We start from the raw sequence: 25,606 nt of genomic DNA, 5'->3' as shown, positions 1-25,606 counted from the left end.
TCATTTTTCCTGTTTGTTTCCTAAGTATTCCTCTTTCTCTGAATTGTGTCTTAGCATTTCTTTTAAAATCCACTTCTTGGATTGTACTAATCACTGCTATTCTGGTCACAAATAAGTGCACACCTACAATCCAGTGCTCTCTCTGCTTCTGTCCCACATATCAAACTTCCTGATGAAGATAGTGAACTGTGCCCCCAGGCACCTTAAATTCCACCAGTGCAACGCTCTTCCCTGACGTGCCCTTCCTGGCATTCTCCATTGCAGTGAATGCTACCACAAATCTCCAGTTGCCCCAGTCATACACCTGGGTTTTGTCCTGACTTCCTCTCTCACCTTCCTTGTATCAAAATCAACTGCCAGTTTTTGTGGCTTCTACCTCTTAAATGGTTCTGAAATCCACCTACTTCTCTGCATCTCAAACTACTGATCTAAGCCACTGTTCTCCCTGCAGTTACTGCAGCCACCTTCTAGGATTTTTTGCCTTTATCATGCTCCCAAACATGGTCAGAATTACCTTTGGAAACACAATAACAGTGCCATTTACTAGCTTAAAAAAACTCCAAAGACTAAAACACAAAAACACAAAATCAAAAAACAAAACCCAGTCCCAAGTCGTATCATTTCCATAGGTGAATATGTATGTGATGAAGGCTCCAAAGCTTGGGGCAATCAGCACGAAACTGACAGCAGAGGTTTCCTCTGGGGAGAGGGGCAGGATAATAAGCAACGAAGGGGGTGTCATAGGTGGGATTAGTGTTGGTGAAGAACTTCAGTTTTTATCATTAGAATTGTTTAAATTTTTACAATTAGAGTGTTTTCAGTACTGTATTATTTATATATTTCAAAATATGTAAAATAGTCCCAGGAAAGGAGCTGTGAGGCAGATGGGGCTCATTAGGAAGTTGTACAAATTCCAGTGCCAGGTCACCTGGAAGAGACCTCCGATTCTCCTACCTGCCCCCAGGGAGCAAAAATTGTCCTCGGCACCTCTGTGTTACCTGAGCATTTCACTCCGGGAATTCTTACCTTTGTGGTCCACAGTTTGACAGTCCAGTCAAATGATGACGTGACAAACAGGTGTGAAAAGTCCACGGGGCCCACTGCCATGTGGCAGTTAATTCCTGTCACTGGCCCCTGGTGCCCTTCGAAGACCTCACCGATCCCTGCTTTGCTGCATGAAAAAAACCACACCACACATGAGCAGAGTTTCAGTGATCTTTGCAAAGTTATTGTTACTTTAAAAAACAAATTTGTCTCTGCATGACTACTTCCCGAAGATTTACACCACCAAAGTGAAACCACTTTCACAGTGTCTTGAGAGAAAGAAAATACTAAACTACTTTTGGTAATTAAAAAGCAATAGAGCGCAACATAATCTTTTTAACCTTCAGAATTTAATATAAAATTTCATCATTTAATCCTTTTTCAGGAGTTCCTCAAATCCTATCATTTGTGGATGCAGCTACCTTGGTAAAATCATATATATTTAGATCTCAGAAGCTTCATATTTGTAATAAGACAATTCTATTGTTGTGATCACATTCTGCACATGTTTATTTTAATTTCTTCTGTGGAGCCCCTTGGCCATAAAATTCCATACAATCTCATATAAATATATTTACTTTTTCAAGGAAATTTCTTAAATTAGGTTGACATACCCGAACAAGCAATACTTTGTGGGAACCCTTGCCACTGCAAAATAAATATGCATAACTTAAATGAAATATGGATAACATGATGTTTTCCCTGAAAGCCGAAGAGAAATTTATAAATTTGTAATATCCCTAAGGGCTGGTGCCTTGTTATGATAATACATTAGTCTATAATAAGTGCTCAATAAATGTTTGTTGAAACAAATAACAAAGGAAAAGAGACAAACGTCAGCCTTTTTTTCCTAACACATTTGAAAATGAGTGATACACATTTAGAAAGTTATCCACAGACATATGTCACTTACTTAACTGAGCCAGCATTATTCCAGGCCCCTATTATATCACACACTAGTCAGCACACAATCAAACCCAATGAGAAAATATAGCAAAGTGCCGTATGCTAGAAATCCACATGCTATGACAAATACGTTAGGATTGTAGAATCTAAATATTATGTTACTGAGAGTAAAAACGAACTGAGTTATTAAAACATTTGGGCTTCTGGAGCACCAATGGACGCCAATGTGCTGAGCAAAATGTGAAATCACGAGCAAAGTGCTGCAGTGTGTGCCCTGCAACGAGCACCCAAACTCTGCCCAGCGAAGCTGCTAACAGCAATTCCCCACGTGACCCTTTAAGTCTGTGCTAATGAACACGAGGAACTGATCTTTGAAGTGGCCCCTGGTGAGGCTCCACTTGCCCTTAACAACATCCTGAAAAGGTTTATAGGGTGCAAAATGAGAACTTGGTTTAATTTATGGAAGTAGATTTGCACCTTCTCTGAGTTAGGCAAAAAACAGAAACCCCGCCCCCCTCTTCCCCACAGCCCTCTATGACCCATTAAAAATTACTACAAAGCCAAATGCCTGCTACTTTACAACCTCACGATGACGACGATCCGTGCTTTCTATTTCAGACGGATGGGCCAGTTTGAAAGCTTAATCAAGTGCGCTGTAAGAAGATACGTGGTGTGTACCACAGACACCCTGCTTTTTTGGAACTACAGTACACATTCTGTTTGTGCTTGGAAAGCTCAGTAGCCACAGGACAAAAATATTCACCATGGAAAAGGTTGCTCACATTACAGAATCCAACAAATAAATCTGAAAGTTATCAATGAACACGCTCTGTAGCCTCCACAGGTAATTAAGGTCCTGGATCAAGTCAATGGAACCTATGCCCTGTTGACAGTAATAAATGCTCAGACAAAGCTATGACTCCCGTTTGGCCCACTCCACTGTTGTGCCTCTCTCAAGCCCCCTATGACACTTCACCTGTATTGCAGAGAGTTGTGTGTTTACCTTTGCCGCCATCATCAGTTTCTTGAAGCTAGGAGCCAGGTTAAAGGATGTCTGCACGCCCGGCAGCATCTAGCAGTGCACTATGCTCACAGTAGGTGTGCAGTGAACGTTTGCATGAATGAACAACTTTATCAGATCTTTTTATGCATGGTTTTAGCCAGTTTTGATGACGTAGGACCATTCGACATGGAGCCAGGAGGCAGATCTTCCCAGTCATCTTTAAACCATGTGAGCAAGGCAAATACTGCTTGTTACTATGTCCAGAGCAGTAGGAACATCGCAGCTCGTATTGTGTAAATGGAAAAACCACATAGCTGAGCCATGGGTGCTTGTTACTTCTACAAATCACACAAACACAGGAGTATAAATTTGGAACAGTTTTTGGTCCATCATTACATCTAAGTAGGCAAGGATGAGTGCAAGAGATGAAAAATCAATCGAATTAGAACAAAAGTGAGAGAAATTATGCACCAAGGTGAACACAGTGAACCTTTCAAAAGACGTGAGGCTACTCATTAAGTCTTGCATGCAATTTTACAATCTAGTCTAAATTACTGGATTCTACTTTACCCAGATGGCTTTCCAGGGGGCACTGGCCAATTTCTCAATCAAGACAGAGTTCTTAGCATCTAGAAACTTCATAGTGGCTTATGTATCTCATACTATTCTAGCCTCTGTGACTGGGAGGAAGGGCCCTGGGTACTGCTCTATAGTATTAGGATATTGCCATTTCTTTATCCCCCATATAGATTTTTAGTTCCCCACTTTACTAGATGCCAGGCACCAGGCGGGGAATCAATGATGAAATGAAAATAGTATAGCAAGAGCAAAATGGCAGATGAATGAGTAGTTGAAATAAAATGAGATTAATATTATTGCAGAAGCATACATAAAAATATATAAAATAGCAAGTCTATCTGACAGCCTCTAGTCCTATCCCACTTATTCTACTTTCATTTCTCTGTAGTGCATAGCATCTTAAATCCTATATTTACTTGTTAATTGTTTTTCAACCTCAACCAGAATATGAACCCCACGTCTGTTTTGTTCCTACCGCATCCTTATGATGTAATGGTGTCTGGCAGATGGTAGGTGCTTGGCAAATATTCCTTGAAGGAATGAATGAATAAAGGAGTGAAAATTCTATGGAAGCATAAAGAAGGGAACGGTTTTCTTTGCCCAAAAGAGTTTGGAGAAGATTCCATGTGGCATGAGCTCCATGTTGGCTCTGGAAAGTGAGGAGGAATTATCCAGGCCAACAGGAGAGACACGCCAGGCCGGGAGGAGGAAATTGCATGTACAAACTCATGGACTCTTATTCCCTACTGGTACGTGGCTGGAGCCTGAAGGCTGAGGCTGGAAAGGGGCAGGGAGTCCGGGTCTCACATGGTTAGCTAAGAAGCTGGGGTCTTTTTCCTCAAGCCAGTGTGAGCCATCAAAAGCTTACAAAAGGCTAATGCCCAGAGCACATGGATGCTGTATACTGGATCATGAAGACTCGAGGTGTCACTTGCTTCTCTTCAGAAACACCCCGCTCAGAATGCGATCACAGACCTTTTGGAAATGAGGAACACGTCATTGGTAAGCAAACAAAATCACCTTCCATGACGACAGGCCGTGTAGACCGTCCCCTCCTCGCTGCCAACCACGAAGTTATTGACGTCTCCCGTCGGGAAAGCCATTCCGGTAACAGCCACAGGCTTGGACTTATTGTACACCAGCTCCATGCTCTCCTACCAAAACACGACGCGGTTACATTCCCTCTGTCAACTCCTCGCCATGCCAAAGATAGCACGGAAAAATCATTTGGCCAAATCGTCTGTTTGCTTTTCACACAGCGTTACAAAAGACCCCGGCTGTGCCAGAAACCACGCCGGGCGGCCCCTGACACGCGGGCTTCTGTGTCTCTCTGGTTTCGGGCGGCTGGATTTCATCAGCGCGGCTGCTTCTTAAGTCGGGCAGAGATGACAGGTGAGAATTTTGAAACTAATGGTGCAGAAACTAAAGATAATACTGTAATGGTTACACTTGTCAGCCCCAGGCTTTAATAAAACACACAATACCCTTGTATTTACAAACATTTTCAAAATCAATTGTTCGTGAGACGACACATGTATTAATATCAGATGTACGAAAGCCCATCTGTCAAAGCCGGAGTGTGTGTCCTCCGCGGACTGAAACCAGAAAGTTGTCACTCAGGTCAGAAAAAAACAGATTTCAACCGGGACTAGATTTCATCCAGGGCAGCCGTTGGGTGTATAGGCTAGAAGCCTGCAAAGAGCAGCAGTTAAATAAGGGTTTAAAGTAGTAAATGAGAGTCTCTATTTTATTTGAAATTCCTTTTTAAAATAGGGAATTAAAGTGCAGTTTAAAACACATTCTGCTGAATCAAGTTTCATGACAGTGGAGAGTAATTATGACTAACATCCATGAATGTTTTTGCTATTTACATCAAACAGCCTACTATGTGCACATGAAGTAATTTTTTAAAAAAAAAATCATTCTAGGCCCTAGGGGATCATGTCATTATAGCTGCTTGTGAATTTGGTCCTTTTTTCCCCAAACAAGTAAATCGTGTCAGCTCAGCCAAGGAGTCCATGTGCTCATAGGACATGCTCCCAGTACTGAGACCCACAGAGTGAGTGCATCAGTGAGGGGACCCTGGGACACGGTAAAACAGGAAACTGGACCATCCAGTGGTGTGCCCCGTCGACAAAAGTAGCGGCAGGGAAGGTACAGTCTCTTGGTCTCCCACTTGGGACAGAGAGGGACCAGGGCTCCAAGAGGGTGTCATGCCATGAAACCCTCAATCTGTGTATGGAGACAGGAACACGTCATCGGTAAGAAAACCATGCAGGCGCGCTAGAGCTAACAAAAACGGTCTTGGAGCCCCTGCACCACTGGTTTTAACCAAAACAAATGCATGTTTAATCAGCAAAATGGGCAATTAAAAATTCCTAATTAGAGAGTTGGCTCTTGTATCTGTTTACAATCTCCATGCTTTTAAAAGAACATATTGTTGAGACTTTTAAGACAAGGCCTTAAAATACCCACCCACACACAACTCCTGACTTACATAATGTTAAAGTCAGCAAAAACAGAGTAACTTAAATTGTAAGATGCTTATTAGCTCCCCTCTCCCCCCAAAATTATTAAAAAACTCATTTAGCCTTAGTATTCTCTACATCTGTATTTTGTGGAGACTTCTGGGAGGTTCTTTATAGATTCCACATTTCCTTATGTACCTTGAAACTTCCATGTTTTCTAAAACTGAGAGAGACATTCTTGGGTCATTCATTGTTCCAGGAAAGGGAATAGGAATATTAAAATTGAATCATCTCTTAGATATCTTTTACAATTTTCTTGATGTTTCCTCACATTTTTTATCTAAGGCTATGGCAATAAATTCTTCTCTGTGATTTTAGCTGGAAGAGAGTTAAATACTTTTCCCCACAAAGAAATGTGAGAATAGTGTGTGTACGTGTTTGTGTGTGTAGGTAATGTCTTCCTGTATGTATGTATACATACATATATTCTGCAAGTTGCATTCAGACGCCTCCACCCATCTGTCTCTTGCCTTCTATTCCTTTGTTTGGTTCCCATTACTGTAATCAGCAGTGGTTTGAAATCTTTGGAACTATTTCATTTTTGACTTCTTATTTGTTGAGCAAGGAATGGCAGGAGCCATACTAACAACATTCCAGAGGAGAAAACAGATGGTTTGACAAATTCTTTATACACACAGGCAGTCGTCTAGGCAATGAATACAAGGAAGGGCCTGGGTGTCTGTTTTGCCGGGTTACCTCTTCTCAGAGGGATTGCTCTGTTGAGCTCCCGCCTCCTTTGCATCTGTTTAGCAATTCTGTAGGGTAGGTACAATTCATACCACAGGCAACTTCTATAATTGCTATGCTTCAAAATGGATTATTTCATTTTCACTTGAAACTGACCTAAGGATTAACGTCTTACAATAATTACATGATTTGTGGTAAAGGAAATGGGTTTTGGCTCCAAGAGGAGACTGCTGAAAGCAGGCCCCACTCTTTCAAGTGCATCCATTGGTTTTAGCTCCTATAGGATGTGAGGGTTTGGCTTTTAGGAACTGTGTTCCATTAGGCAGGTATCTCTTTTAACCAGGATGCTTTTCTGTGTAGGGGAAAACAAACCCACCTGTGGCGTTGAGAGCATATCCAGGCTCCAGGAACACATTTTACCATCAGTAGAGACGGTGATGAGGTTATGAGCATTCTGGGTCCCAACAACATTTACACAGTACACGGGATGCTGCAAAAACATAAACATGGAGGCTCAGACTCCGACCCAGGAGGAAATGCTTACATTTGAGTGTTAAACACATTACTCCAAAACAAGGATTAAAGAAGGACATAATCCTACAATAACACAAGCCTCAGGTCATTTGCCACTTTTGATTTGAACCTGATTTCTTTCTAAAAGCTCCGTCAGCAACACATAGTGGTGGAAATGCAAAGCTTCCCTGTGCTCAGTCAGATGCAGTGCAACAGAGCTGAAGGAAGCCACATAGAGCAAGGAAGTTTTGGTGGGTAGAAGCCATGCAGGGAGGTGAATCTGGATTGCTTGAATGAGTCTCCATTGCACAGTTTGACATCTGAGCTCACCAAGAGTGATGGAAAAAGCCAGTCTTCAAAAAGGGAGAACTATTGGCTTTTGGAAGGAATAAGTATTACTAACTCTGGAGTTTAAGGTATTATGGTCATAGTGCCAAACATTTGTTAACATTCTTTATAAGAAGTGGTTAATATTCATCAGCCTCTTTCATTTGAGGGAGAGATGTTGGTGGTGGAAACTATTGGCACAATGCACCTCGTGAGATAAAATTAGGTTCTTTTATGTTACTGCAAAATCTAAGAATATGATAGATTTATTTTTCAAAACATGATTTGCCATAGTATGGAGGCTTAGATTTGGCCAGGACCTTGAGAAAGGTCATGTATACATCCCAGGAGTCATAAGAAAGATGCTCTCTAACCTTCTGTCATAACTCTAGTAGGTTATCCCATTCTGTAGAATCCTAAATGGCAGCCTAAAATCATTTGCAGCTGCACATTAAATACTAAATGGAAGGTTAGTATGAGCAGAACCTAGCAGCAATTTGGGTTAGATTTCAAGCAGCTTAGGCATCAGCGGCCAAACCACAGCTTAGCTGATGCTTCTCTGTGCAAATAGCTGACAGTCTGAGTCTTACTCTTGATGAGTTCCTGTCCATTATACCTAGCCACAATGACAATGAAACAATCTTTAATATTGGAAAGTTGATATTATATAAAGAATGGTTCCCAAACTGTTATTATCATATAAACTCCTGGTCAGAAGGGACCATAATAATCATTTAGGCCAGCTGCTCATCTGCCTTTAGCAAGAGGTGGTCCAAACTCTGCTTAAACACCTTTCTTTGGGGTAGTTAGTTTTAGCACTAATTCCTTCCACCAATGGGGTAAAGAAAGCTCAAACAGATATTTTCAGTACAGTGCCCTCTGGGATTATACTGGTCAACTCAAAACAATATTTAGTTTGTTATTGTGCCTTCCTCCCTCAGTCTTGTCTTACTTAGACTAATCATCACAATTCCTTCAGTTGTTCCTTGAGTACCTGGTCTTCAATACCTTCCCCATCCTGGTCACAATCTTTTGAATATGCTATATTTTGTCTGAGTTCCTCTCAACATTGGAGTTGTGAGAAAAAAAACCTACCTATACTCTGAGAGAATCTAGAAATCCAGGGAGTGCTGAATAGTCACTTTTCAAGTGATAAAAAATATGCCTGTATTAATGCATCTTAAGATTACATTTGCCGCTTTGGCGATCACATCATCTCTTTTACCCAGTTGATGGACAGTCAACTAAGTCCCTATGTCTTTTCCATACCCTATTCCTACAGAAACTTTCCAATGAACCAGCTCTAGTGGATCTCGCATGGGAGATCTGAAACTGAATGTTATCCTGACCAGGTCCCTTCATATCAAAGGGCCTAACTGGTGGGGGGACTGTGGACAATGCTTTTCCTCAAGTCTCTCCTGGGGTGTGTGGGACCTGAAGCAGTACGCAAATGCAAGCCCTGAGCCACACAGCCTTCAAAGCTCTGCACGAAAATCAAGTGGGAGAATGGGTGAAAAGAATTCGCACCTAAAAAGAGCAGACTTAGCAAAACTGAAGAATGGTAGACAGAAAATGACAAGAATCATATGTAGAATATAAAACAGAAAGAAGCAAAGGAATGACCAGGACAAACAAACAAAAAATCTCAGTAACACAGCCAACAGTATAGTGGTTACCAGAGAGGAAGGTGTGTGTGTGTGTGTGTGGCGGGGGCAGAATGAAGAGAGTAAAGGGGATTAAATGTATGGTGCTGGAAGGAGACTAGATTTGGGATGATGAGCACACAATGTAATATACGGATGATGTATTATAATATTATACACTTGAAATGTTTATGTAATCTTATTAACCAATGTCACCCCAAATTTTTAAGTTAAAAATCCCCGAAGATGGGAAAGCAAGGTCCAAACAGTGTTATGGACCTAAAATCGACATAGGGTTTTTCAGCAAGAGTCCACTGGTTTATTTGTTGTTGTTGTTAACCATGGAGCATCAACACAAATCACCAAGACCCTAATGGACTGGGACTCCCATGAATGGGTATAGTAGGGAAAAAGGCAGCTAGAAGAATGTGTAGAGTCAAATGCCTAGAGAAGGAATATGTGTGGTAGCCCCTCCCTGGCTTTAATCAGTACTACTGGCCTCTGCTTTCATGAGTAATAAAACTCAGTTTAAAAGAAAAGAGAGAGATGTAAAGAAACCAGAACAGAAGCAGACACGTGGGCATGTCTACTCATACACAGACACAGACATACACAACTCTACTTAATGAAAAGAAAATAGCATTGGTAGAACTAATTTTTCCTGTTTAGATGCCAGATTGTTTTTATTTATTTTAGGAATAAACTTACTGTGTGGCAGAAGGCTTTTGCTTTAATTAGGGTTTCCTGTTGTCTCAAATACATATGTGTGGTGGGTGTGAAAGGAAATTAGTTAGTAATCTGTGGTGGACCTCTTTTTCCTTAACCACTTTTGATCCTGGTACCAATCAGCCAGGCATTAGTGGAAGTTGAAAGACAGTCACAAAATTGATTGTGCACTTTCTAAGCTATGGATTCAACAAAATACAGCAAAAGAGAAGAAGAAATTGTTGTTTTATTTTCTAACAGAAATAATGTCACTGTTTGGCAATAATTGTCTTTTCCTTGTGACGATCACATCCTAAGCTATTTGCAAAGAAAGGTGAACTCATTGGAAGAGCTGGATTTTGACTTCCCCCAAAGCTGATTGCTAAATAATCTAACATTTGGCTTTGTAATTTTTTGAAATTTCAGAAGGTATGCTCGCAAAGACACCAGATAGACAATAGAGCCAAGAAGTGTTTTCACGCTACTGGAGCAAACACCTGCACCAAGCCCATCTTCTCATGGGTCACAATTTTCTGTTATTAGTGTGGAGAAATGGGGTAGGCCTCAGCAATTTCCCCAAGATCCCCAAGAACTAGTTTCACCTGCATGTGTCTTGGGCCCCAGTCAATAAGAATTAAGACTAACTTGGTATTTGTCATTTCCCATTGTCAATCTTACAAGAGTGGAAGAATTTTCCTCTTCATGGTCTAGCTAAAACAGCCAACAGTCCTTTTTTAAAGCTAGAGTGGTTTTGAGGCCAGCAGATGAAACAAGTGAGGCAACCACATTAAGGAAACTGAAACAATAGTAGAGCTGTTTCCTTGGGCATAATTTGGGCATTTCAGAGAAGGAACATCAGTTACCCTGAATGTCAAGGTAGCAAGGATTGATGGAGACATGCCTGTCTTCCCATTCCTCTTAACAATTGCTAAATACACCTGTCAGTCTCTTAAAGGAAATGACAGAGTAGTTGTCTTCCAAACACTATACTAAACCTCTTCTGCTAAATTATGGGTAATGGTTTTGAGATGTTAACTTTTAACCTTAGGGATTATTTTGTCACTGCAGACTTCACTGTTGAGACTTACATCATGCATTCCAGAATTTAAAGCCACAGCACTCCCTCCAATCACAAGTGGAAAAGGCCTAATGGCAAACGTCTCATCTGCCATCCAGACACATGAAATGCTTACTCTTCATGGTCTGTTTGAGAATGACTTTCTATCTTAACATGTAAATGTGAAGGGTTTGTTTAGGAAACAATTTAACAGATGCCTTTCCTAAAGTTTCTCCCTCTGTCCATTTTTAGCTTGCATCCACCCTCCAAGGTGACCTTTGGGACATCCAAAGAAATCCTTTGTATGTGCTAAAACTTGCAGATTATTGAGAGACTTCTCTAACCCAGTGCTTCCTCCACCTACTTGGCACTCGGCTTTATTTTAGTCAGTCAGGATCTAATCATTATAAATTAGATACTTGGAACTTGGAGTTACTGAAATATTATACTTTTGTCAGTTATCCCTTCTTTCAGGGCTTGGCTGGCTAACAGGGGATGTGACAAAAGCTTGACTTACTGTGTGTGCAGCAGCTGACAAGGGTGTCCGCTGCACTGGCGTCCTCCGATGACTGCGATTATCCCACAGGACTATCTGGCCCGAGTACGTCCCACCAACCACCAAGTTGGGATGGAACCGAGCAAAGCACACTGACATCACAGAGGACTGTGAAGAAAAGGGAAGAGAGGAGCACCGTGAAAGGCTTGGAGAAAGCTTGTTTCTTCCTGAAGAGAAAACAGTTCATTACATAAACCCAACACATTTTGGAAAACATAAAGCAATGACGAAGTGCCGAGCGAGTAGGACATTTTGTACACAGACTTTCCCTTGAGAGGGTGGCCAATGGTTACCCCTTGAAACTTGAAATCTGAAGTCCTGGCCAGGTCATCAAATAGGCATAAAACCTATCTGATGCACATCATTGCTTTGTGGTCTGGAAACCTTGCTATATGGACATTTGCCATTGACCAATAAAACTGTATCAGAGCTAATATTAATTCTCCACTTTACAAAGCCATCCTCTGCTTTGAGGTCATGGCCACATCAAGTTATACTATGGACAGGGTTGGCAAGGCTTTGAAGGCTTTCAAGATGGGGTGCTTTTTCTGTTTTTGGCTTCGTGTAGACTTCTAGGAAGCGAACTGACCTCAGGCTGATCCAACCGGTTCCTCCTCAAATTCTCTCGTCTCCCATGAGCATTCTCCTGACCTTTATCCTGCCCACTTCAGACAATTCTTAATGTTATTCTTTGCCTATTTTAACAAACAGTCAGAAACGGATTTCAGTCCAACTCTGCCATGGCCTGTCATAGCGTCGTGAATGTGGTTTCTGAAATTCCACAAAAGACTACTGGGCACAACATTTTATAGGAAATTGCTTAGTGGAGACAGAGCCATGATATACTTAAAATCAGACAAGTTGGCTGGTCCACATCAGCTCAGAAGTCCATTTTGTTTCCTGTAGTGGTTTCCATGTTTGTGTTTATGTGCAGAAGTAATTGTTTTTAAGAAATACATTTCATCCCTTCAATTAAATTCAATAAATGATCTTATGTGTAAGAAAGGCATTGTACCGGGCATAACGGGAATACAAAGGTAGTCACTGCCCTCCACGAATCTGTGCCCAGGTAAAGGAAAAAGGCAGGCAGGCAAGGTTGCTGCTAATCCATCTGTGCCAGTCCATGCCTTTGTGTGAAACTGAAAAAGGTGCCTCTGCACAGACACAGTCATGCAGGTGGGTGGGTGCCACGGCAAGCAGAGTAAGGTGAATTTTTGTCCTCACAACACCCTGCAAGTGTGCAGCACACAATTTGCAAACATAAGTAGCTGCCTTGAATGTGGTATATGCCATGACTAAATCATAGGAGCACATGTGTAAGATGGGGGAAGATTTGTTTTAGCTAAGAAAGAGAAGAGAGGAGAGTGGAAAGGGCAGGATGGTTAGAAAGACCGCATGGAAGGAAATATATATGAAGTATGAACGTTCAACAAAGAGAGAGGAGCCCAGCTGGCATGGCTCAGTGGTTGAATGTTGACCCAGGAACCAAGAGGTCGCCAGTTCGTTCCCGGTTGGGGTACATGCCCAGGTCATGGGCTCCGTCTCCAGTAGGGGTGTGTAGGAGGCAGCCAATTGATATTTCCATCTCTCTCCTTCTCCCTCTCAAATCAATAAAATATATTTTTACAAACCCAAACAAACAAAAAAACAAGTGGAGAGGGAAATAAAAAACAGAGATGGATAATGGGAAGGAAAGACCAGAGGCACCAAAACAGAGCCTAATGAACAGCCCACAGTATGGTTTGGCTGGGAAAGAGGTTGCATGGAAGAGGCCAGCAGTAGGAAATGTGGCTGAAGAGGTCACCTGGGCCAGACAAGACAGGGCCTTGAGTGGCAGGCACTATTTGGGTTTCTGTGGACAACAGCAAGAAATCGTAGCTTTCTGAGCAACAAAGAGGATCAAAGGTTGTAACTGACAAGCCAGCAAAGTAAAGAAGTGATTGGGGAAAAAAAATTATGACCTCTTTCTAACTGGGAAGCTAAACACCCATTTCTAAAAAAATCAGATCTGCTACCAGCCTAAGGCTTTCTAGTCAAAAATAGTCTCAGGCACTCTGAGGTAGATTAAAGAATGTGGACTATTTTTCAATGTCATGTTTTCCTAGTTTGAATGATTTTCAGTTCCAATTCCTTGAACATGTTTCAATGGAGAACATGCATGTGTGCTCCAATCTGGTTTTCATAAAGTTCAAGAATAACTCTCAATAATGATACTGAATTAAAGAAAAAGAAAATAATGCCGGTCAGCTTCTTGTTTTACACATCCCACAGAAATGATTCTTAGTTTTCAATTGATGAAATTCTTATGTTGCTTGAGCTATGTTGGAAATGTTTTCTTTAAAGCTTCAGAAAGACTTAAAATTATCCAGGTGGTACCAACAATTGAATTTACCAAAGCTCCAATCAATATGGACAAAGGAATGTCACTGAATTAGAAAAATCCAGAATTTGACCACTTGATTGCTTCTGCGTTTCAGTTAAATCCCAGCAAATACTGCTCCAAAACTTACACAGTTTGTTGAGAGACTAAACTAGAGAAAAACGAACAGTGTGGTTATTTCTACAAACTGAAACACACAGTCAGCAATCAACTAGACTGCAACCCCACAAAGTGAGAACTCTACTTCCTACTTTTTCATTCATTTGTTTGTTTAGTCTTCATTCATCACAGCGAGTGCCCACTAAGTGCTAACCCAACCACTTCAAAAAATTGTAAATGTCCCAAAAGCCCTCATCTCAAATTCAGAATTCTATCTACATTTGATAAAATGTCAAATTAATGCTGACAAAGAGTAACAACCCCTTGGGGCACTAGAGTTCTGCCACCAGAGGCTACTCTGTTTTACTGCAAATCAGGCTTTACAATATCTCCATGTGGAATGGAGTGGACATACTTATTTTATATTGGAAACATTAGAAATGAAGGAGTATCTATGTGATTCTTAAATGCCCACTTATTTTTAAAGCTGAATACATTAATTATACTACATAGTCTCTGTGTTATAGAATATATATAAAGGCTCAAACCAGATCTCCAGGGTATGCCACGTCTAACATGCTATCATTCATATGGAAACGTTAAGGAAGTATGATCTCAATTATCTAGATGTAACGTTTAGAATTCGGTCATTTCTTGAGATGTTTTTAAGTGCCCTGATGTTTGATGTAATGGTGGCAAATGTTTGGATGATTGACTAAATTTTTTATTTTTCATCCAAATGCTTAGGTTCCTTTTGAACACTCCCCCAACTCAGCACTGATGGAGAAAGCTCCTCTTCTAATTTGGAAAGTATGCGTCAACCTCCTAGGAGCAGAGTGTCTTGGAAAAAAACCCTACAACCTCCGGCTGTTCATGCAGCTACTGATCCAGTTGTTGCTGCCAACTGTTATGGAATTTATAGACTGTCAGCACAAAGAGCAAAGGATGATATTGTCCTGTCAGTTACAGCCACGGCTAAAGAGTAAAAAGGCATTCCAGAAAACCTGATTGACACTTAAACATGTGATTTTTGTTGTTCTCCTTTTTAACAGTACACTTTCTGAGGCATATTCTATGAAAAGCATTAATATCATTTTTACACAATTTAATCACTTTCCTAGGCATTTAACATTTTGTGTTAATTCAGTTATTCAGTGTCATAATAAAGCATTATTAAATTTCATGGTTAATACAATTTAGACAAACAATATATACTGGAAACGAGAGGTTTCCCTACCTTGTTATTCTTGGCTCTATAAAAATGTATATCTCTCGCTATATATTTTTGTAGTTTTAACTTTTTACCTATTTTATTTTATTCTTTACAATATTAGAGTCTTAGAATTATTTTGAGAAATAATATATGGCCTTTATGCATTCAAATCAAGTAGTTTACCCAAGTGGAAAAATAATGATCAAGTTGACAAGAATTTTTAGATGATGCTGTCTAATCAAAGCTCCCCTCACTCTACATGTGAACTCTGTTTTCAGACGGCCAGTGATTTCATTGATGTGGCCATGCTGATAGTCAACTCAAGGGCCCAGAAATGCAAGCTCATATGTTAAAGGCTTGATGTAAAACTGATGAGCCTGACCGACTATATTCAAACTAGTAACATACGAGGTATAATTCCAGGGCGAGTATCACATCTTGATGATTTGCATACTGTATAGTTCCCCTAAATTACGACAAGCAAGGCGTAGGCTATGCTTTCAGGATCAGGCCATTTCTGTTGACCATTTCCGGTGTCCTCTGCAGAGGCGGCGCCCCTTTCCCCAAATTGCCCATGTCCACTGGAACACAAGTTGACCCACTAAACTGGGTTCCACATCTTCATCATCCATTTTGAGACAAGGCAGTTTATTTTACCCCGTTCACCGAGGGAATTCCACTGAGACGAGACGGGTGGAGACTTCACTTTCAATGTCTCCCTCCGCTCACTGCACACCACTGTATGCAACTGCAGTCAGCCCAACCCCTTCTTAAGTGGCTGTGGGGGCTGTTTTCTATTTTACAGAGCTAATCCAGACCAGCTTAGGGATGGTACTTCCCCTTAACCACAGACCCAGCTGCCTAGGACAAATCGCCCTTGGCCGTTGCTGGCTGGGCAGTCGGTCCCCTATGCTCACATTTGATCTATCTGGTTTGTCCTTCTGTGTATGGCACTCAGCCCACTCTCCAGCCACCATGCCTGGGTGGGAGCAATAGGGGTCTTGCATTCAAAAGTATCTACTATTTCAAGTACCATCTCTTTTGGGGAGATGTTGGTCCCCAGAGAGGGAATGGCCATATTGTTGCCATATGCTGTTTAATGGCGGCTGATATTTTATTTGCCTAAAAGCAAATGCCTGTCAGAGGGCTCTGAGGCAGACAGATCAGATGCTTCTGGCTACTAGTGAGCTAGTATGTATTTCTGCAAATACCTAAGAAATCACAGAGATATTTCTTTTGTTAATGGAAACACATGGAATTGGAGAACACTGCTGTTGAAAACCTCTCTTATAAAGGCAATCATGTAGCACCAGGCATCTGACTGCATGCAAGGTGTAAGGTGCTAAAGCCAACCACAGGAGTCACAACTTGGGCACTTAACTTGAATGGAGATGAAGGAAAAGGGTTTTGTTTCCTTCTGAGCTCTCTTTCCCTTTGCCTAAGTTTCTATCCCAGGTGCACATGGCATTCTTCTAAACTCTAAGAAGAGTGACCATCTACTCAAAGTTATCACCCCATTAGAAATTAACTTGCATGCTACTTCTTGACAGAGTTTGTATTTAAAAAAAAAAAAGCAGCTCATGCTAAAATTTGATTTCCTAAAGATTAGAAACCAGTCATTCTGAGACTTTCCTTAGAATCCCTTGCAATTTTTATGCCTTTCAATATTGAGACTATCCTGTGCCCAGACCTGTGTGCTGAAAATATAAAAGTTAGTGATCAAACCACACTGAGATGCCACTTCACATACATTAGGATGGTTGTAATTGTTAAATGTTTACATGTAAATTATCTATACCAATAATAGACGAATATGCAAATTTGCCAGGACACCATAACGACCAATCAATAGGGGGCAGGGCCGTAGTGGAGAGCTCTCAGCATACCTGCACCAGGGGTCCGAAGGGCATGGAGAGGAAGGGAAAGCAGATAGGTAGTTAGGGAGATCAGGCCAGGAGGGGAGAGCAGTTAGGGGGATCAGGCCAGCAAGGGAGAGCAGTTAGGGCCATCAGGCTGGCAGGCAGGTGAGCAGTTAGGAGCCAGTGGTTCCAGATAGCGAGAAGGATCCCGGATTGGAGAGGGTGCAGGTCAGGCTGAGGGACCCCCCTCCTCCAGTGCACGAATTTCGTGCACTGGGCGTCTAGTACCTCAATAAAGCTGGGGGAAGAAAAAAAGGAAAATAACAAGTGTTGGTAAGGATGTGGAAAAACTGGAACACTCATATAATGCTGATAGGAATATAAAATGAGACAGCCACTCTGGAAAACAGTCTAGAACAGTGGTTCTCAACCTTGGCTGCACATTAGAAACACCTGGGAATCTTTTTAAAATTCTGATTTCTGGGCCTCATCCTCCAGAAATTCTATTTCTTTGTTATGGGGTGGGGCCACAATATTAGTAACAAAGAAACAGAATTTCCGGAGGATGAGGCCCAGAAATCAGGATTTTAAAAAGATTCCCAGGTGATTCTAATGTGCAGCCAACGTTGAGAACCACTGGTCTAGAAGTTCTTGCAAAAGTTAAAACAGAAAGTTAACATATGACCTAGTAATTCCACTCCTAGGTATATATCCAAGATAACTGAAAACATATGACTAAACAAAAACATGTACATGAATGTTCACAACAGCATTTATAGTAGTCCCAAAGTGGAAACAACCCAAATGTCCATCAACCAAGGAACAGATTAACAAGTACGAAATCCATACAATGGACTATTATTCGTCAATAGAAAAAAATGCAGTACTTGATGCATGCCATCACATGGATGAACCCCGAGAACATTATGCTAAGTGAAAAAGTCACGAAAGACCCGATAGTGTATAATTTTATTTATATGAAATGTCCAGAATAGGCAAATCCATACAGGCAGGAAATAGATTAGTGGTAGCTCAGGGATGGGGGCCTGGAGAGAATGGGATATAGGATTTATTTTTAGGGTGGGGTATCGATAAAATGTTCTGGAATAGATAATGGTGATGGCTAACAACTTTGTGACTATACCAAAAACACTAAATTGTACACTTTAAAAGGATGAATTTTTGGTATGTGAATTATATCTCAATTTTTGAAACAGTTAGTGTGTAGACATGATTTTGATCTCATGGAGTTTATCAACCTTTTATTATCTTCAGGACAACTGTCTGGACTATTTTGATCACTCTTTCCTCAAATAATTATTCAATCTTCTTTACTTTCCCCGGAAAATCTTCAGTTTCTGCGCCCCAGGAAGCACTGAGGTGGAAAGGTAGGGTTAATACACTCGGAGTCCCCAGAGTTGACTTCTTGCTCTGAAACCTATTAGCTTTTTGGGGCGGCAAATTTTCAATTTATTTATTTAGTTAAATTTATTTTTCAATTGTAGTTGTTATACAATATTTTATTTTTTCATAAGTACAACATAGTGGTTAGACATTTATATACCTTATGACGTAGTCATCCTGATAAACCTAGTACCCATCTGACACCATACATAGTTATTACAATATTATTGTCTATATTCCCTGTGCTGTACTTTACATCCCGGTGACTGTTTTTATAACTGGAAATTTGTACTTCTTAATCCCTTTCACTTTTTCCCCCATTCCCCCAAATCCCTTTCTACTTGGCAACCATCAATTTGTTCTCTGTATTTATAAGTGTGTTTCTATTTTGTTTATTCCTTTTATTTTGTTTTTTAAATTATACATATAAGTGGAATCATGGTATTTGTCTTTCTCTTTCTAACTTATTTTACTTGACATAATACCCTCTAGGCCAGTGATATTCAATTGCAGTGTGCCGCAATACATTTTAAAACATTTAATACCTGGTTATTTAGTCAGAGGAACTGACCTCTTTTCCCTCAGATTGTCAAATAAAACAATAACAGTCAACACAACACTAGCTGTCTGGTGTGAATGAATCAAAATTACACCTATTTTTTGGTCGTATTGGAAAAAAATATGCAATTTTTGGTATGCTACAGAATTTAGTAATTAGTTTATGCATGTCATGCAATAAAAAAGGTTGATAATTGCTGCTCTGGGTCCATTCATGTTATTGCAAATGGTAAAATTTCATTATTTTTTATGGCTGAGTAATATTCCATTGTATATATATGTACCGCCTCTTCTTTATCCATTCATCTATGCATGGACACTTAGGTTGCTTCCATATCTTGGTGATTGTGAATAATGCTGCAGTGTACATAGGGCTGCATAAATCCTTTTGAATTAGGGTTTTGGATTTCTTCAGATCAATACCCAGAAGTGGGATTTCTGGGTCATATGGTAGTTCTAATTTTTTTAGGAACTTTATATTGTTTTCCATAGTGGTTGTACCAATTTGCAATCCCACCAATGCTGTGAGGTGTCTACACCTGAATTTTCAGTTCATAATAAGAGCATGATAGTTCTCACCTTGCCTACAAATAGAGCATTTTCTTTGCCTCTTTTCCCTGGAATTATTGGAAGATTTGAATTGAGAAATGCAGTTTAAAGACTGATAAACAATATGCCCCATATAGAGTTAAAAATGACTAGTTTGTGATTTGAAGAAACATCTCTAGAGAAAACGAAGGTCAGGTTCAGAGGACACCTCATTTTGATCAACAAATCGTTCCTAAACAATTCCATTAGTAATGCGTGGTCTTGCCTTGATGATCTGGGTTGAGAAACTTTTAGAAGGGTTACTACACATGATTAATTCCTTGGAGTCCTTGTTTTGAGCAGCCCTCCCCTCCTGTCTGGGACATTGATTCTCTGGGCTTCCCAGATCCTTATGTCTCCTTATAGGTCCTGTGTTGATGGGAATTCCAAGTCCTAACTTTTACTGATTTTGTAAAACGGGTTAGAGAAGGAAGAGAAAATAGTGTACAGTTAGCACCAAAGATAATTCTGCAGTGAAAGCCAAGATTAGATAAAGGCCACATTATTATTCATATGTATACTGATACTTCAAGTACTGACAATTTATGGGAATTTAGGCTCTAAATCACAGTTGGTAGTCCCTTCAGTACCAGTACTTTCGAATACAATAAAATTCTAGTGCAATCGGATAATTTGCACACTACTTCTAGGGAATTTTCTGAAAAATGTTAAAGTATATTTCACATCTTGAATCAAAGCTGGAATCTATTTATTCGTGATATGACTTTACATCTGATTATTACTAATTCATCATTTACAGGTGCATGGACCCCTCAGGCTATTTCCTAAATTAGTGTTACTTTAAATTTGCCTGTACCTTAGCATCATCTAAGGAGATTTAAAAGATTCCCTAATGATCAAGCCATAGCACATGCCAATTAATCAGAATTTCTGAGGGTAGGACCCAGGCATCAATATTTTTAAAAATTCCATAGGATATTCCCATATGCAGTCAAGTGAAAAGTAGTGTTTTAAATCAATGGTTCTCAAACTTATCTGAATATAAGAAGACTTAGCTGATTAAAGACACAGATTCCTCTTCAAAATATTAAACATAGAACCATCATACAACCCAGCAATTCCACTTCTGGGTATTTACCAAAGAAAACAAAAGTATTAATTTGAAAAGATAGACACACCCCTAGGTTCATTATAGTATTATTTATAATAGTCAAGATATGAAAGCAACCTAGATTTCCATCAATAGATGGTCAAAGAAGATGTGAGATACACACACACACACACACACACACACACACACACACACACGATGGGATATCACTTGGCAATAGTAAGGAATGAAATCTTGCCACTTGTGACAATATGAATGGACCGAGAGGTAATAAATGAAATAAGTCAAACAGAAGAAAACAAATACCATATCATTTTATTTATATGTGGAATCTAAAAGAAAGGAAGAAACAAACAAACTCATACATACAGGGAACAAACTGATAGTTGCCTGAAGGGAAAGGGGTAGGGAAATGGGTGCAAAATGGTGAAGGAGAGCAAGCAGTAAAAACTTCCAGTTATATAATAAATAAGCCACAGGGATGTAGTGTACAGACAGGGAATACAGTTAATAACTGTGCCCCGTGACAGATGGCTGTTAGTCTTTTTGTGGTAATCACATCATAAGGCATATAAATGTCAAATCATTATATTGTTCACCTGAAACTAGTATAATATTGTATGCTGCCAACTACACTTTAATAAAAAACAAACAACAAAACAAAACAACAACAACACAGATTCCCAAGTCCCAGCCTGGGTCTACTTAATCAACATTTTGAAGAGACCTGTTGGTCTGTGTGTTTAACAAGCGCCTGGTGCTTTGTAGCACTGAGAAATTTGGAGCACCGGTTCTAAAACAATGAATCTGGGTATAGCCCAAGGTCACTGTGGGATGAATTTCCTCTTCCATCAATGTAGGCCAAGCATGTCAAACTTGCAGCCTATGGGCTGCATGAGGCCCACAACGAATATTTTTGTGGCCCAGCCAATATAACAGTGTGAGCAATTATTTACATTTATGAAAGGCAATGTCTCCTGTCAGATCCAGAATTACTGACATTCACCTTGGGTCAGTTTTGAAAGTAATCACTGAGAACAAGATTTCCCCCGAAGTAGGAAAGATAGTAGCAGAGAAGAGATGCCAAGTGTCAGGAAGAAAACATTAATTTTATCATTGTTCCTGTATATATATATATATATATATATATATATATATATATATAGTTTATATATATACACATATATATATGTGTGTGTGTGTATATATATATATACTATATATATATTTATGTATACACTTTTCAAAATAAACCTACGTTTCTATGAAAATTGAAGCTTTTGATTTTTTGTGGCCCACATAAACTTAAACCTTAAACCTTGTTTATTTGGCCCATGTTAGCCTTAGAGTTTGACATGCTTGATGTTGGCCATGCCTGCGATGTTTCCTTCATGGGGTCACATGCCATTTCACAATCTGACCAATGGACACACACACATGATACAATAAGTGTTTCCTGTTAAAATGCCACTGCTTTGTTTCCTTCCATTTTATTTACTAGTGTTTACATCTCTTACTTCCCTCCCCTCCTAAATGAGTAGGCTCTTCGAACATGATCATTAAGAAAAGGATAGTGAAGGTTTGGGTCCCCACTTCCCTTTAGGATCACTTTCTAGACTGACACTGAACACCTGAGAGTTTTCTCATTATTAGGAGGGCTAATGATCATTATCACTGTCACACCGGGTTACATGCTTATTCGCTTGTGAGGGTGTGCCAAAAGTTTTGAATACTTTCTAAGTGCCAAACATATCATATGCATCTCTCTATGTCAGATTTACTAGGTGGGCAATTTTGCCTCCGTTTTTAAGGTTACAAAACTCAGGCTCAGAAAAATAAAGCCACTGGCTCAAAAGCAAATCAATAGTAAGTGGTGAAGCCCAGATCTGAACTTAGAAGCCAATATACTGTGAAATCTTGTGTCAGTTGAATGCAGGTACATTTTCTCATTGAGATACACAATCCCTCCTCCTGTGCACCACACTTGTGACTTCATACCGTGGGACTGGAAACCACAGACAGAGCCTCATGCAATCCCACACGGCAGAATGGACTTTGAGCTGCAGAAATTGATCACCCGACTCAGCCCCTAGCCTACTGTTTGCAACAGGTGATGACAAAGCTAATTAGTACCAACTGTAGTGATATTTACCATGAGGTGGGTACTTCCTGCTGAGAACTGGTTGAGACCAATTCATTCTTTCATGGGCATCTACTGAACAGCTCGCAGCTGGAAACCAATTGGGTCACCACAGACAAGCTCTGTGTATGTATATTGTCACTACTTTAGGAGAAAATGCTTTGTTTTCATCTTGTCTCTACACAGTCAAACCAAAAATGCCATTTTAGTACAACAAGTTCTTCTTAAATGACTGTTTATCTCCCCCCCATAATTATGTGAATTGTTATTAATTATTGTGAAAAGAGAAGACTTCCTCTGCTCTAACTACTTAGAGACAGACACAGGATCTTGGGAACAGTCTTCTGAACTCAAGAAATATGAAATAATACACATGCATTTTTAAAATAAGAGGTTCATATGAGATAGACATCTTGGACAGAGTGGTCACATTTTGGAAGTTAGAGAAAAGGATGGCCTGTGTTTAGGAAAAAGTTCAAAAAACAACCGTGAGTGAAAACTTTTAAGTGCATTTCATCATTACCTGTACCTAAAGAGTCTCTTAAGATGCAAGACACATACTAAACTTCCAGGTGAAAATGAGCCTTTATAAACAGAAACGTTTTCTTGGTACATTCCAGCTAAAAACTACCAAGCAGCCAGGTGAAGAATCTGGGTAACAAGTTCTTTCAGATGCAAAGCCATTCCTAGAAAGTAACTGCTTCACACCATCAACTACATGACCTGTTGGAAACCTTGCTGGTGCCAGGTGTTAGGGTAGGGGTGACCCATCACAGTTACACTGCAGAACAAAAAGGAAGTTTCAGCTTCTTATTTGCAAAAAGAAAGTTTGTTTCCCTTATAAACTTTGTTTGTAAAGGATCAGTGGCTCTCCCTCTGACTTCAATCCTGACAGCTAGTCAGAGTTCTGTAGAGAATCAGAAAAAGCATTATTCATTTTTAATGAACATTTTATAATAGTTTCAAATTTGCAGAAAAGCCTACACCTCACAGCCTGTTCTCCCTATAGTTAGCATCTTCCTTCTTGTTACATTAACATAGGCCATTTGTCACAACCACTGAACCAATATTGATACACTGAAGTCCATACATAATGCAGATGCTCTTCGTTTTTACCCAATGTCCTTTTTCCGTTCCAGGATCCCATCTAGGGCACCACATTCCATTTAGTCATCATGTCTCCTGAGCTTTCTCTAGTCTGTGACAGCTTCTCTGCCTTCCCTTGTTTTTGATAATCTTAACTGTTTCAAGGGGTACTGGTGGTTGGGTATTTCCTTGAATGTCCCTCTATTTGTGTTTGACTTCTTTTTTTTAACTTTTGATTAGGTCTAGACAAAGATCCTTTTAGATCTTATAAAACATCAGGAGCAAAAAAAAAAATCCAAGATTTGAGGTCAGTTGATGAAAAGGGGGTATTACATGCACACACACACATATTTAATTTTTATTAATTTGTTTATTCCAAATTAATAAAAATTATGGATAAAGCAAGGTGGGGATATGCCATCATACCTGACAGTAATGGTCACTGAAACACGCCCAGGTCAAAGAAGCTTTTTCAGTACAGATTTCTAATCCGTTACCAACCCTTTAGTCAGTCTCTCTCTCTTTGTCTCTTTCTCTCTCTCTCTCAGGCAATATGAAACCCAGGTTGCTATGTGTAGGCTGGAAAGGAATGAGGTACAATCTGAGAGCAAACTTTCACTTCATAAAAAGAATAGGAAGAGATGAATATATGGATTGCTTTACATGTTAAAAAACACCAGCTTTCTTCAAATCAAATGTCTAAATCCTGCTTAATTAAGAAATAGGAAGTTGATATTTGGGTATGGCATGGTCAGCATCCAACCCTTTGGTTGATGTAGTATGAATTAGACAGAAGAGATTATTTGAGAGAAGAAAAAGCGTTCCACTCTGACAGGAAAGAGTGTAGGCAGCATTAACTCTAGTGCTTGTTAAAACATGAAGGATTAGTAGAAAAAAAGAGAGGGAAAAATTGTGAATGTCTTCAGTTTAGTATCTTCAAAAATGCTTGGGGTTTCTGAGAATGGCTCACCCAAACCACATGAAAGTGATGTTAAGGGATTCAGCCACACGACTTCTCTAAATCAAGAGCTGGGACTGCTCCACTTTCACCATCAAACCATCTTACTTGAAGTGGAGCCACAAATTAAATTTATTTTTTATTGAAAAAGCACTAAATCCTTGCAAAGGGGGCAAACACAGCATTCTGAAATATGGGTCCTCCCCCTACTCTCTGCCTCCTCCCCCCATCCCTCCCTTGATAAAGTTAAACCATGTACAAAGAGAGCCAGCTTCTTTGTCTATGAATTCTTCCTTGGTTATGTAAAAAAGGTAGTAATGGCTTTTACCTATAGAATCCCAAAAAATTCATTTACCAGGTGTTCTTTTTTTTACAAGCACAATAATAAGCAGGCTAATCAGATTCAGAACTCTTGTTTTCGCAAGACTGTCTGAACACAATTGTACGATAGAGAGATCTGTGTCTTGCTTTATGGGCAATTTCTTTCTTGAATTTGTAGGGATTCATGATTTATGCTTGAGGAGGTCAAAAAAGGAAGAACATTCAGTCTCCACATGTCACTTAACAACCTCCTGCTGATAAAATAAATCTACATTTGGAGGATCCACCCATGGAGTCATGGAAACTCCCACATTAGCTCATTACCAAGCCACTTAGGTCAGAAATTATAGAGGGACGATTAGAAAAACCCAAAAGCCTAA

The 25,606-nt window shown here is 39.9% G+C and overlaps 1 protein-coding gene across 9 annotated transcripts in view; it reads right to left on the bottom strand.

Annotated features, from left to right (window-relative positions):
- Window positions 1-25,606, bottom strand: part of DYNC1I1 (dynein cytoplasmic 1 intermediate chain 1) — a 276,554-nt gene that overhangs the window by 55,104 nt on the left and 195,844 nt on the right. For all 9 annotated transcript variants that reach the window (XM_081102249.1, XM_081102252.1, XM_081102256.1 and 6 more), the window contains 4 exons: window positions 11,510-11,656; window positions 7,124-7,237; window positions 4,553-4,686; window positions 1,027-1,171 (listed from right to left, as the gene is read on the bottom strand). In XM_081102249.1, coding sequence (XP_080958375.1) covers window positions 1,027-1,171; window positions 4,553-4,686; window positions 7,124-7,237; window positions 11,510-11,656 — 540 coding nt within the window. The remainder of the gene's footprint in view (window positions 1-1,026; window positions 1,172-4,552; window positions 4,687-7,123; window positions 7,238-11,509; window positions 11,657-25,606) is intronic.

The sequence above is a fragment of the Myotis nattereri genome (genome assembly GCF_964212035.1).
Source record: "Myotis nattereri genome assembly, chromosome: 11".
Lineage (NCBI taxonomy): Eukaryota > Metazoa > Chordata > Mammalia > Chiroptera > Vespertilionidae > Myotis > Myotis nattereri.
Note: the sequence above shows the minus strand (reverse complement) of the source record. Positions and strands in the feature narration are given on the sequence as shown.